Source organism: Typopeltis vanoorti, chromosome 7 (genome assembly GCF_054136105.1).
Source record: "Typopeltis vanoorti isolate ZY-2024b chromosome 7, IOZ_Tvanoo_1.0, whole genome shotgun sequence".
NCBI classification, from domain to species: Eukaryota; Metazoa; Arthropoda; class Arachnida; order Uropygi; family Thelyphonidae; genus Typopeltis; species Typopeltis vanoorti.
In genome coordinates, this window is record NC_143555.1 from 60,634,248 (window position 1) to 60,649,650 (window position 15,403).

Sequence of the window (15,403 nt, forward strand, 5' to 3'; positions counted from 1 at the left end):
TCCTGCTACATGCATCATAACAAATGCTAGAAATCAGGAATACTCCCCTTATCTTGCATGACCCGATGCTGCATTTGTTATAGGCACTTTCTTTGGTATTTTTACTTTAGTTTATATTTTGCTGTCTTAATAATTGTTTATATTGTGGAGTTTTAAAATTTGTCTTAAAATATTGAAAAATATACTTTTTTAACAACTGCTTCACAAAAAAAAAATAAATAAATAAAAAGTGTGTATATATTTGTAAATTTTACTGATTTACAACAGTTTAGAAAAAAACTTTCAAACAATAATAAAATATTCATTTTTTTAAATTGTGATTTCCATATAGCCAATTGATTCTTACAAAATGTTTTCATTGATTTTTGATGAGCCCTTCTATTCGTAGCCAATCTGTGATTGCAATTCATCCAAACCCAATTCCCTAACTCTTTTCCCAAGTTTATTGTCATTAACTATGAATATGTAATCTACTTTAAACTCTTTCTTACCATCTCACAATTATATTGTTTAAACTGAAACCTTCTTCACATTTACAAAACTTAATAGATGGTTGTTAGGTTGGTTGTTAAGTCAAGTCCCATGGCATCCCTCTTGATGACATTTTTCCTGGAATCCAGATAGTGTATATAAACAGTCATACTCTTAGTGTGAACTGCGTTACTTTCTCCATCCCTGCAGTCCTACAAGACTGCCGCATAGGGAAAGCAGCAGGAGAAAAGAAGCACAAAGGATGCTGAAATAAGTGCCTCCTGGCTGAATTTTCCATGTCATTATATACAAGCTAATTTCTCAAATGCTGTTAGCCATTGTGGATTCACGTGCATGCCACTCTTCAGTTTATAGCCATTGCTGGTTTAACAACTAGCTTGCAAAACATTTTGAAAATGTAACAATCAGCATGCATAAGATGGTGCAAGCCAGCTTCAGCATACTGCTGATTATTAGTAATAGTGTTAATGTTTTTGCTCTTCAAGAGGATTTGAATAAGCTGGAAAGGTAAACAAATGAATGGGAGATATCAGTGTAATGCAACTAAATGTAAGGTCTTGAAATTTGGGATCCACAAGTGGGAAGCTGCATACTCTATTGATAGATCTATACTAGCCTGACATTGTCAGACAGCAATATCTCACACTGATTCTGTGGTAATTTCCTGCAATTTCATGTAGGTTCTGCATTCCCTTTTTCTTCCATTGAAGCTTGCCCCTTCCTAGCCACCATCTTTTGATCACTCTCATTGGATGGTGGCATCATGGTAGCTTCTATTTTGACAATTTGAGATGTTATTACTAAATCCAGCACTTGTGTTCCTTGTGTTGCCTTCACCAAGTGATTATTTTAAGCAGTGATCATAAGCAGAATGAACTGCTCATGATCACTATTCTCATTGCTTTCAGATTTTCAGCTAAAGAAATTCAAAGCAATGAGATAAATGAAATGAAAGGAAAATGGTCATATTTAATTTCTGAATTGACTATATTCATCACTCCATTGATGCTCACATGAAAATATAATAAATAAAGCTGAATCTGCCATCTCTTTTGCTTGTTTGTTTGTAGTAATCTATAGTGTTTTTTCTTTTGTCATCATGCAATATCAGTATTTTGGATTTAAAGTGCTGTGTTAAATTCTTTTGTCAAGTTATTCTGAAAGGATATACCATCCTCAATACTCATCGGATATTTTTCTGCTGGTTGGAGAAATATTGATTGATGTTTATATTTAAATTGCCAAGCTGATGTCAGATAAGTGAGAGATTTATTAAAATTACATTAATATGGTTTTGTTATATAGCAAATGATAACTGCTAACATTCTTGTTGATTAATAAAGTTGGTTTAAATAGTCAATGATTTAATAAGATGTTTTAATTTCTTGATGAGTATGCTCCTATTCCAGATTGATATAGCATGCTTTTAAATGCACACCGTGTTCCGCCAAATTTATATGGTTAAAGTAGATTCTATCATTATCATCAAATTCCTATCATCTCACAGGATGTATAGGATACTATGATAGTACTACATGAAAAGTTTTAGATCTCCATCAAGGACCAACCTTTCCTTTTTCCTTATGTTAGGTACCTTCTCTAATGACTTAAAATTCTTCCACTACTTTTTTATTAGAGGCTTTTGTGGGACCATGGGCACAAATAAGTCTCATTATCCAATTTCCAATTTTGATGTTTGCCTACATCACTTGATCTAATCATAATGTCTCATTATGATTAGATCAAGTAATAATGTCTCATTATTATTCAGAAGAGTCTTTCTTGTTTTTGTCTTCTTTGTTTCGATAAATCCATTATGTCTCTGTGGTAGTTTTCTAATTTTTCTGCCATTTCTACTTATTTTCCATTGACATCTCTGTTATGCTGATGGTACCGCTCTTAAATTTTACTGATTCCCATGAACTGACTTTTCACCTTTGATAAATCCATTATGTCTCTGTGGTAGTTTTCTAATTCTTCTGCCATTTCTACTTATTTTCCATTGACATCTCTGTTACGCTGATGGTACCTCTCTTAAATTTTACTGATTTTGAGTAGGAGTTTATTCCCATGAACTGACTTTCACCACTACTCCTGGTTTCCTCTTTCCTGATGAAAGAAACAGCAGGAATCTTATTTATGCATGTGGTGTTCCAGCCAGGAACCATCATCTGCATAAACAAGATTCTCGCTGTTGGCTAAATCCCCAAAACATTTTGGGATATAGCCAACAATACAGTATTCTAATTATTTGTTGAAAGTTTTTTAACACTTGGTTATACTATAAATTAAACATGCCAGGAAATTATATTCTTGGTTCCATCCTTTATCCAAGTGTAAGAAAACAAAGTTTATACGTGAAGTTTCTTCGTGACTTGGCTACTTGTATACATAGAGGCTAATGACTTCACATCAATTGCAGTAGTATCCCATAATACAATGCACATATCCTTAGACATGTATAATACTATGCATTATCCAGACGGTTAGATCCGTTTTGACATTTATTGAGGTTTTATCAGTGGAAAGCAGACCCAGAAGTGATACCAAGGTTCAAGTAATGAAGAAGCTATATTTTCATATACAAGTGATCAAATGGTGTCGTACCTTATTAGTAAGATACTCTAGGTTAGAGATCGATGTGAAAGTTTTTTCATTTGGTTATACTAAAAATTAAAGATGCCAAGAAATTATATTCTTGGTTTCATCCTTTATACATGTGTAAGCAAGCAAAGTTTGCTTGTGAAGCTTTTTCACAACTATGCTACTTCTATATGGAGGATAATGACTTCACATCAGTTGCCTTAATCTGCATTACTTCAACCTTGGTATCACTTTTGGGCCTGGCTCACTAATGATACTTCAATAAAGGTTGAAACTGGTCTGGGTGGTGACTCTTCCCATAATGCATAGCATTGTACATGTCCATAAAGATATGTGCATTGCATTATGGGATACTAAGGCAATTGATGTGAAGTCATTAAGAAACTTGAAGAAACTTTGCATGCAAACTTTGTTTGCTTACACTTGGATAAAGGATGAAACCAAGAATGTAATTTCTTGGCATCTTTAATTTATTGTATTTAATTAAGCTAGTAAGAATACAGTTTAGTTGGCTAAATCCAAAATTACCAGCCCAGCCTAACCTTGTTTGTTCAGTACCCAGATAGATATCTACTAAAGGGGTGCATCACAAGAAGGTGAGGATTGGACATTAGATCAGAAGCCTTGGTCAGTTTTCTACATTTCTTAAAAGGTGATATGGAGGTCTCCTTTTACCATTAAGTAACCCCAGGTAGATTCTACTGTTTCCTAAATACAGCTAAAGACATGTATCATATTGATTTCAAGAGAATGTGTTAAGAACATTGTTTTTAAATATGTGGTTCACACCCACAAAAGGTTATTAGTCAACTTATAGTACATTTGTACCATAGGTGGGCTAAAGATTTTGTTTTCCATTTTTCTAATTTTATATACATTTTTTTTGTAATTTTTTATTTTTTACATAGTCTGGAAACTCTCTCTAGAGAGACCAAACATGAAATTTCTCAAGCTACTTGAGGCCCCCGTTAAATCTGTCAATTTAATGAGTACCTGCAATCTGCATAAGCTCAGTAAGGTCTTTAATTGTAACTGATGTAGTTTTAACTAAATTTAACTGATATTTAAATTTTTTTTGCATAAAAGTATAGTAACTTTATTTATTTATTTATTTTTTTAATAGGTGACATTTATTGGGCGAAGCAATGTTGGAAAATCATCATTATTAAGAGCCATCTTTCATAGTGTACCCGAACTTCATGTTAGAATATCAAAAAGACCAGTATGTATCTTTAATGTTTTTACATATATTTCTGTATAGATTTTATGTTGCAAATTCCAGATTTTAAGCTGAGACACAGTACTACCCAGGAAAAATGTTACTCTACAGTTTTCATCTTTCAGGTTATCATTGCAACTTGAAAGATGCGATGACCCAATTTTCACAAGGATGAATGGTCATTTGGAATGTAACTAACTAAAGCAGGTACTGTAATTGCACAACATAATAAAGAATAATGCATTAGGAGAATTAACTGACTAAACCAGATTCCTGCTATTTTTGTCATAGAAATAATGAAAAGTTAAGCAGCGGAACAGTGTCTGGAGAACTGAAGATGGAAACAATAAATATGTGAAATGTTAATGTAAAAGAAGTGATACTATATTAAATACAGTTGATTCCCTTTAATTGGGCCACCGGTTAATTGGGACAGCCGCTTTTTTTGGACCAAATCTCAAAGAACAGAAACCAATCCAACATATTAATACATAATTTAAATGCTTAATCGGGACAACATTTCGCTTAATTTGGACAGTAGCTGAAAAGGAATTTAGCAATTTTTGATATATTTTATGGATTTTTCGAAAATATGGCAACACTACATACATTAATATTTGGCAGCACTAGCGTGATGCGAATCAGTTATCTTTCGTTGTGTGTCTGGCAAGTACGCGTCTGCTTAAGAATCTACCCTCACTATATACTGTACCTAGCAATATCGATTTATTGTGTCAATTTTATTTAAAATTTTTAAATCTTTGCCAAGATGCCAAGAAATGATTTTACACTTTCAAGTAAAATTGCTTTGCTGGATAAAATTAAAAGCCAGTCATCAAGTACAAGCTATCATAGACTTGCTGATATAACTGGTGTACCAAAATCTACCATAGCACGTCTCCTACAACAAGAAAATCAACTGCGTAAGGAGTGGACATTACAGAAAGAAATTCCAGGAACATCCAAAAGAAAGCATGATGGAAAGGGATCCAGAAGTCGAAGAAGCATTAGATCAATGGTTTTCTATAGTTAGCAGGTGAGGGCGTGAATATCAGCAGCCCAGTGTTGAAGGCGAAGTCAGAGGAGATTGCTAAAAAGCTGGACCACAACGATTTTAAAGCAACTGCTAGTTGGTTGTCTTGATGGAAAGTGAGACACAATATCAAATTTAAAAAAGCGCACAGAGAAAAGGGCAGTGCTGCATGTAAGCACTGAACAATGGAAATACTAAAATCCTTACTTTTTTAGAGAATTTCTGTTCAGATAATATTTACAACACTGATGAAACCGGCCTCTATTATCATGCTACACCAGGCAGCTCCCTGTGTTATAAGCACATTGCAATGTCAGGGTATAAAAGGGCAATGGACCGCATTACTGTGTTATGCTGTGCAAATATGTCGGGTACGGATAAACGAAAACTACTAATCGTAGGAAAAAATGCTAACCCTCGATGCTTTACGGGATTAAGAATACAGAGTTTACCAGTAAAGTACCGTGCCAATAGTAATGCGTGAATGACTTCTGAAATTTTTCGGAATTGGCTTACAAGTTGGGATGTAGAATTACAATGTAAGCAGAGGAAAATTTTGTTGCTTCTCGATAATTGTGCTGCGCACCCTCATTTAGTTAATCTAAAAAATATAAGGCTGGAATTTCTTCCTCCTAATACAACATCCTTAGTGCAACCAATGGACATGGGGAAAATAAAAAATTTAAAGACAGTGTATCGAGGAAAATTGGTTAATTACATACTGGAATCGATTGATGAAAACCTATTAACAAGTTCATCAACAGTCAGAGAGATCAGTTCAAAAATTTCCATTTTGCAAGCAATACAGTTTGTCTCTGACAGTTGTCAAGCTAAAAAAAGCAGCACAATACAAAAGTTTAAAATCTTTGGAGGTTCTTGAAATTTTGAGTAGTGATGAAAATGAAGACATACTGCAAGCTCCTATCATGAATAATGAAGAATTTTCAACAACAGATGACAATTTACCATGTTACGATGAAAATGAAAACTTTGACGATGCAATTGTTGAAGTCATTAAATCCATCATCATCATCAAATTCCTGCCATGTACCCTCAAGGGGTGTACAGGATATGATAGTACTTCATGAAAAAATTATATCATTACTAACTTCCTATCTACAATTTTCCTCCAAATTAGTCTGTTACTTGTCAAGACTCCAACATTATCAGATCTTATATTTCTATCGTCTAAGGCACTTTGTACCATATCAATCCACCTATATCTTGGCCTTCCTCTGGGTCATTTTGCTGCCAACCTGGCAGAGAACACTTGTTTTGCTAATCTTTCCTCGCCCATTCTGTTTAAGTGACCATACCACCTGAGATTAGCTCTGCTAACGCGTTCCTGGATGCTAACAATGTCAAGTTCTTTCCTAATATCCTCGTTTTTAATATGATATTGCCATTGATGCCATCTGTTCACGCCTATAATCTTTCTCAGGACTCTCATATCGGCGGTCTCTAGTCTTTGGTCAAGTGTTTTACTTCTGACCCAGCTCTCAGATCCATAAGTTAAAACTGGTTTCAACACTGTCTTGTATACAGCTAATTTAGTGTTCCGACTAATTTCTCTCTTATTCCATATGAATTTATTCAATTGACTTCCCACCATACCAGCTTTGCTGATTCTGTTGTCTATTTCTATATTTAATTTACCACCTTCATTAAAAATCGTGCCTAAGTAGCTGAAATGTTTTACTTGTTCCACAGGTTCTCCATTCACAACACAGCTGACATTTTCAATGATTCTGCCTATTTTCATTGTCTTTTTATTGCTGACCTTCATACCATATCTATTACAACAGCTATTCAATTTAGTCAGAGAATCTTGCAGACTTGTAGCGGATTTATTTAGAAATATAATATCATCTGCATAAAGCAAAGAGCTGCCTTTAACATATTCAATTTTGATATCATGTTTAATACCACTTTCCTTCATAATGTGATCCATATAGATAATGAATAACAGAGGGGATAATGTACATCCTTGTCTCACACCAGATTTACATTAAACAATCTTCCTGTACTTCCATCAATTCTAACTGCTGACTTACAATGCAAATAAAGACTAAGTATTTCTTGATATAATGTCCCATTGACACCATATAACTGTAGCGTATTTAATAGCTTTTCTCTTGGCACTTTGCCATATGCCTTTTCACGATCGACAAAACTAAAAATTTGATCTTTGTTATATTACCATGCTTACTCATTTATTTGTTGTAAAGTGAAGATCTGATCCTGACAGCCTCTATTTGGAGTAAATCCAGCTTGTTCTTCACCAAGCTTTTCTTCCACAATTCTTCTCAACCGTTTCTCAAGTATATTTGCATAGATTTTGCCAGGAACACTCAGTAAGGAAATACCTCTATAATTCTCACATTCAGTTTTATTTCCCTTTTTATATATGGGTACTATGAGAGCTCTACTCGATTCATCGGGAATTCGTCCCTCTGTCCAGGCTTTCTGGACTATGCAGTGCAGCCACTGTAAGACTCTTATACCACCATACTTCAGCATTTCTGGTCGAATATCATCTACTCCTGCTGCCTTTCCACATTTCAAGCATTTGATGGCTTTTTCTACTTCAAGTATGGATATGTATTCCTGACTGCATGCCTGGTCAGTGTTTTTTGCCACTGTGCTGTCATCACTGCTTGTTTCATTTAGCAGTTTTTCAAAGTAATTACTCCATACTTCAAGGATATCTTTTTCTCCTGTTTTCATGTCATCTTTATCATCTCTAACTCCTTTTACAGCAGTCTTTCCTCCATTTTTAAGCTTCTTCAACAACCTCCAGAATATCTTACCACCTTCTTGATATTTATTTTCTATGTTCTTGCCAAAGTCCTCCCATGACTTTTGTTTAGCTAGTTTTACACAGTGTTTAGCATTCTTGCATTTGTCTCTATATTCTCTAAGAGCACAAGGTGACTTATTTGACAGTAACTTTTGATATGCTTTCTTCTTTTCCTTCACTGCCTCTTTAACTTCCTGTGTCCACCAGGGAGTTCTGATTTTTTTATCCTTGCAGACAACCTCACCACATGCCTCTCTGGCAGAATCAATCAATGTTTTCTTCAGAGTTTGCCACTGAATCTCCAAAGTTTGGTTGCTGTTCTCAAACTCTTTCATTTTTTCTTCAATAATCTTTGTGTATTTTAGTCTACAGTTCACGTCTGAAAGCTGCTCAACTTTTATTCGCTTTAAAACTTTCTTACATCTTATTCTTTTCAATATGAAATTAAATTTTATCCTGCTCAAGACTAAATAGTGATCACTTCTAATTTCAAATCCTCTGTACACTCTGGTGTCCTGCACCAGGGAGAAAACATCACTATCAACAATAACGTAGTCAGTGAGACTTTTCTTATTCCTAGCCTCTTCTCTCCATGTGAATTTGTGCACATTTTTATCTTGGAACATTGTGTTAGTAATAACCAGTCCATGTCCTGAGCAGAAATCCAACAGATATTTGCCATTATTATTAGCTTTGCTCTTTTCTCCAAATTTTCCCAAAATATTTTTGTATATCTCACAATCATTTCCTACTCTGCTATTTAGATCCCCAACATGGACCAACTTTTCCTTTTTCATTGTGTCAGTTGCTTTTTCTAAAGCCTCAAAAAATTCCTCCACTTCTACCTTAGTCGAACCTTCTGTGGGGACCATAGGCGCAAATGAGTCTCATTGTCCAGTTCCCCATTCTCATATTTGCCCACATCACTCTACTTGAGACTGACTGCCATTCAAGAAGATTAGCCCCATATTTTGAGTTAAATCGAAATTAATTAAATCCAAATATCAAAAAAAATTTGATGAAGAATGCGATAATGAGGATGATGACCCACCTGTGCTTGTAACTAATTGTGAGGTCAAAAAATTTATAGTCGGGTTACAGCGTTATTTTATGCAGGAAGGTAATGAAGGAAGCCCTACATCCACACTGAATATCTTGTGCTGATTTTGTAGATCTGCAAGATTTCAAAAGCAAAAGACAGACTACACTTGATGCATTTTTTGCAGAATTAAAATTTGAAATTGTAAAAGTTATCATGTATGCATTATTTTTTCTGCACAATTTATAGTACAAATATTTTCTGAAGTTTGGTGTAATAAACCATTAAAATAGGTACCTAATTATTATTTTTTTACCTACTTATTCATTTACCTGCATATTACATATTTTATTTTAGAATTTATTATTAGTTCGTTTAATTGCGGCGGCCGCTTAATTGGGCCAAAATGGATTAGTCCCAACGTGTCCCATTTAAGCGGAACCAAATGTAATTATTTAGATAAAGCAGACTAAATTAGGCAAGATTAATAATATACAATGCTCCCCCCCCTCCCCAAGAAATAAGAATCAGGACAGGAAAGAAAGAGAGAGAGAGTAGCTGCAGCATTTAACACCATTCATTCAAATGAAATTGTGACTATTTGAAAGTCACTTCCATTCAAGATCAGTTTCCTTGAATAGAAGTAACTTTCAAATGATGATGTGGGTACATTTCCAAATAAAAAACTGGACATTGAGATTTATTTTCACTGTAGTGTCGCAGAATGTTCTAGCAAGGAATTAGAAGAAGAATTTTTCATGTCATTAGAGAAGACACAAATAAAAAAAACAAAAGGAAAAATTGGTTCCTGTTACAGACCTAAACAAGAAATAAATCTAGTGCACACAGAAATCTTCCAGCAAAAGTAGAAAACATGATTTCAGTGATAACAGTAGTGAATTACTGCTGTGCACATGGAGTAGTCATTATTAATGCAATATTTGAGGACAACGATATATGTAAGATCATATGGAGAGACCACACAAAAAAACACGAAAAGTGTTTTTTTGTGTGGTCTCTGGGAGATTTGAAATAGGATGTAATCGCCATCTATGAAGAGGAGTATGAAAGAAAATAATAATTTTTTAACAATGCCTTTGCTTGGATTATTCTTCCATCTTTCATGAGCATTCTATCATTTTTCAACAAAATCTCCATCATTCTCTAAGATGTGGTCAGTGTCATGGCAGAATGTTCTGGGACAAAGATGAGTTCTTACTATTAGACGTTTTGGAAAGTGGCACCATGATCAATTCAGAACAGCAAGCCAAGAGTTGAAAAAATGCACCTGTAGAGTTTTGGCCCATCAGAAACATGAATTACTTTCTCTTTCTCAGTGATAACACCTGACCTCACACTAGTTTGCACATGAGGGATGCAATTGCCACAGTTTTTGGGCTGGCCTGATCTTCCCCATCCCACCCATATCCCACATTTGGCACCATCCGACTACCTCATCTTTTTGGTCCATATAAATAAAGTTTTGTTGGTCAATAAATAAAAACCTCCATGGTATTTTGAGGCTGCCATTTGGAGCTGAAACAACCTGTTCACATAGAACTCTGGTGTCAGAATAAAGACCTATGGGATTGAAATACTGATGCTCACTCACTGAAGGCAAAAAGTATATATAGAATGATGCAGACTTTATTGAAAAATGATAGACTGCTGCAGAGGATTGTAGATTAATCCATATAAAAGTCATAGCTAAATAAATTATACTTTAAGAAAATATAATTTAACAATAGTATTTAACTGAGGTTAGCCCCTCATAACTTGATTAAGCTAAAAAATCATGATGACAAGGCAACAACTTTTTCAGAAAGTTTATAAAATAATAAAAGTGTAAGTTGAAAGCATAAACCATAGATTAAAATACATAAATATTATTGGAGAACGAAAGTGGAAATATTTGAAAACAGCAACCGAACATTTAGAGTTCAGTTGGTAAAATCTAAGAAAACATTAGTAACTGCAGCCAATGAAACATGTGACAAAGTTATTTGCAAAGACTATGTCTAAAGGTGTGGACAGATGAAAAACTCCTTTTTTTTCTGTTAATGATAGGTCTTGCTTTAGCAATTTGCTCATGTTTTATAATAGAACTACAGCAGAGTTGGATAATGGGAATGGATATATATATATATATATATATACACATACACACACCATGATACTTCTGGATTTTGTCAAGATTGCACATTAGTAGTTGTTATACAAAGGGATGGGTTTGTAAAATAAACTCTTGACATGGATTGGAGAGGAGTGGCTGACTAACAGGTATCAAAAAGTGATATATTGGTGGATGAGTTTATGAGAAGGAGAGTGACCAGTAATGTACAATAGGGTTGTGTACTTGGGCCATTGTTGTTTAACTTGTATATTAATGATACAGGGGAGGATCTTGAGTGTGATATCTAGTTCTGTGTCGATGTTAGGGAGGGTGATAAGAAATGTGGCTGATACAGAATCCCTTTTAGTTCATTTGCATAGATTAGTTATGTGGTCAAATGTAAATGAATATCATTTCTTTGTTACCAAGCATTAAAGTTATGCATTTTGGATGGAGAACATTATAGACAGAATGTTATATTATTGGGAAATTGTTGGAAGTAATCAGTGATGCTGGAGATATGGGGATTATTGTGGACATTGAGCTGAAGCTTAGGGGCCACGTGGATGTGGTGGTTACACCAACACATTGGATAATAGAACTATTAAACTAACTAACTAACTTATAGGAATAAGGAAGTTATTGTCTGTGATAAGATCACATCTGATTATTGTGTACAGATATAGTCATTTGGGTTCCAAGATTCAACAGCAAGTGACCAAGGTGATAACTTGCCTGTGGAATTATGTATATGAGGAGAGATTGGAATAATATGGTCTTCAAGGTTTGAGGAATAGACAGAAGAGAGGAGATGTGACAGAAACGTATTAGTAAAGGAATCTTACAGTATACACACAAGTGAAGTTTTGTATCTTATGGATGCTAGAGGTAGAACATTGGACTCATTCCTATAAGCTAGCTGGGAGTGTGGTTAGAAAGCATATGGGATCCAGATTGATCTCATTGTGTGTGATGAATGCATGGAATTGGCTACTAGTAGATGTTTATATTAAATTTGTTCAGGAAGTGATATGATAGGTATTAAGTATGAGTGTATAAATGAGCCCTCTCGTGATGAGTCCTTGGATGAAATGCTTCCTGGAAGAGTATTCATGAAGAAATAAAATAATAAAAATAAAAAAATAAATAAAAACCTTCATGGTATACTGATGCATTTAGTTAGTAAATCAGCATATATTCCTTTGTGTGTGTGTGTGGGAATTTTCTATAAACAGAGATGGATGATGAACCATTTGGTAATCATGTTACTAGTGCCTAAGAAGGGGGGGTAGGCAGTCATTAGTTTCTTTTTCTATGATGGAGTGTATTTTTGGATGTTGGTTATTTAAATGTATCTAATGTGTCTAGGCCAGGGTTTCCCAAATTGTGTTCCGTGGAAAGTAAATAAGTGTTCCGCGAAAAAATGATCATTAATATGAGCCTGGAATGGTTTTAAATGCTGTGATAAGTTCAAATATATTTGAAAATCAGGCAATCCTCATTTTGTGTGTGGATTGTGCTATTAAGGCCTATCACGCTCGCCTTGACTCAGCCATCCATGGTTGTCGACACCCAAGTGCGAGTGAAGTATGGAGGTATCTATTTTAGGAAACATACAGTCATAAGCAAGGTCAATGTGATGCAATACAGCCTGCTTTGGCGATAGTGTGCTCTTAGCTTTACATTGAATACAAGACTGATTATACTCGACTCTAACCAAGGTGTTCTGTTAAAATATCAGGATTTGTGAAGTGTTCTGTTGTAGGAAAAACTTGGGAAGAATCTAATTGCTAATTGGCTTCATGGTCTAGGCCATGAAGCCAATTAGCAGAAACATCATATACAATGCTTAGCCAAAGTGGTTTATATGTAAACGTATTAAGTGCTTGATTTTCCAGAAATTTAACATAAAAATTGCCTAGTGGGAGAAGAGGAAAGTTCATTATCCTTCTTTATTTATAGAAAAACTGCACATGTAGGAAGGTACTCGCATAAACAATCACAGGGCTGTTTGTTCTAATGACACAGCCCTGGAAACTGAACTTTGATGCAAATCATCATAAAAACACAAGAGAAACCATTACAGTATTAACAATTGAAGCATGAGGAAAAAAATGTTTTCTGTTTTCTAGCATTGTTAGGAGGTAATTGGCTGAAAAACTGAAGTTTTATATGTTAAGTGATCTAAGAAATGATTTCCAGAAATTGTTTGGGATAAAACCTTAGTGTTTGTTCAGAGAACCATACAAATATATTATGGTGGTAAATTCTTTAATTCAATGGGAAAGAAAAAGTTTTCGTCAAGGTATGGCATAGAGACTTTGTCCCAGTCAATGTGATGATGTGTATTGAAGTAGTAATAAGCCAGCCCTGATTTTTTCTCTCTGTTACAAGCCAGATCATTAAGGTATTCCTTATTTCTTATTTTGAAAATTCTGCAAGTCTGATCTATTGTACGCCGACAGTTCATAGAACCAGGTCTAGCAGATAGCCAAGGGAAGAAAGAAATAAAGGATGTACAAACTAGTCACCAACACGTGAAATCATGTGCTTTATACATAAAATTTTCCAAATGTTATACAAGCAAAATAGTTACCACTTTGAAAACTACAATGTTCATAAAAGAAAAGTTAATTTTCTGATGTGTAATAATAAACAACTCATCCCACAAGATGGATTGATTACCCTATTATCGGAATGGATTCTCCTTCTTCTGACATGTGCACAAGTGTAGAAGGGTCTTGCATCTGTGGGCGTACAGTATTTTGATTTATTTCATGATATTAATTCATAACACAGAATAATAAGAAAAATAATAAATATGTCATCATCATTATCATGCGTATCAAGGATTTAGGCCTAGCATGGCCTGTTCCGGCCTTAGAAGTCATCGTTGAATCGTTTAAGAGGACGTCCTGGTTTTCTTTTTCCTAATGGTTTGTACTTTAAGGCTTGTTTTGGTAATCTTTCTGTTTTCATTCTTTGAATGTGTTCCATCCATTTATGTTTATATTTTTTAATTTTTTCTATTACTGGTTCTTGGTTTAATTCTTTCATAATTTCTTCATTTCTTTTGTGATCAAATAGGGTATACTTTGCAGTTTTTCTCATAAACTTCATTTCTGCTGTTGTTAATCTTTGTTTGGCTTTTTGTTTTATTGTCCAGATTTATACATTAAGACTGGTAGGGCTAATGTATTGTATACGTTTAGTCTGGCTTGTTTTTGAACTAGGTTTGGTTTAAATATAGAGTTAATTACACCTGTTATTTTTAAATATTTTGCAATTTTTACGTTTATATCTTTTTTATTTTCATACGTGATCATACACCCCATGTAGTTAAATGAATTCACCTGTTCTAAGATCTTGTTATCTATTACTATTTTAGTTCTTTTTGGATCTTGTCCTTTAAAGGCCATTGTTTTTGATTTTTCTGTTGATATTATCATACCATAATCTTTGGATATCTTATTTAGATCTAAAATAGCCTTCTGTAAGTTATCTTCAGAATTTGTAAGTATTATTTGGTCATCGGCAAAGAGGAGAGTGTTTAAGTTTACTGTAGGAGAAAGTTTAATTCCTTGATGTAAATTTTTACTCCATTTTATTATTATTTCATTTAAGTAGATATTAAAAAGAGTTGCTGAGAGGGGAAATCCCTGTTGGACCCCTTGGTTTATCTCTCTCGTATATAATAGCTCATTATTTAGTCTTATTTGTATTTGTCTTATAATAAATATGTATTTAACTTATTTGCTGATATTTTGCTGGCATATTATATCCAGTATCTTCAGAGCGCAAAAACACTTTGTCACAGTACACGAACAGCAACAATTTGGTTAACGGGAGGACCAGTTTAAAAAATTGCAACGGACAACACAAGAAACTAAAGTCCTGATGGGGGCCATCTGATTGGGTCCCCCCCCCCCCTTGTTAACCAAATTATTGCTGTTCGTGTACTACTGTGACAAGTGCTTCTGTGTAGTACTTTTGTTTTCTTCCATTTGATCCTGTGTGAAGGGGTATCCAAGGCATGGTCTGCTGGTTCCAACTTGCCATCATGATAGTGACAGATGTCCATAGTAAGCAGGATCACAAGTACA

At 34.4% G+C, this 15,403-nt stretch overlaps 1 protein-coding gene across 10 annotated transcripts in view; it reads left to right on the plus strand.

Moving 5' to 3' along the window:
* LOC150104711 (GTP-binding protein 8-like) overlaps window positions 1-15,403 on the plus strand; it is a 147,274-nt gene that overhangs the window by 50,153 nt on the left and 81,718 nt on the right. For all 10 annotated transcript variants that reach the window (XR_016548546.1, XM_090395304.1, XM_090395306.1 and 7 more), the window contains exon 4: window positions 4,220-4,318. Coding sequence is in view for 9 of the 10 variants with exons in the window: in XM_090395304.1 (XP_090251430.1) it covers window positions 4,220-4,318 (99 nt within the window). In the remaining variant the exon portion in view is untranslated. The remainder of the gene's footprint in view (window positions 1-4,219; window positions 4,319-15,403) is intronic.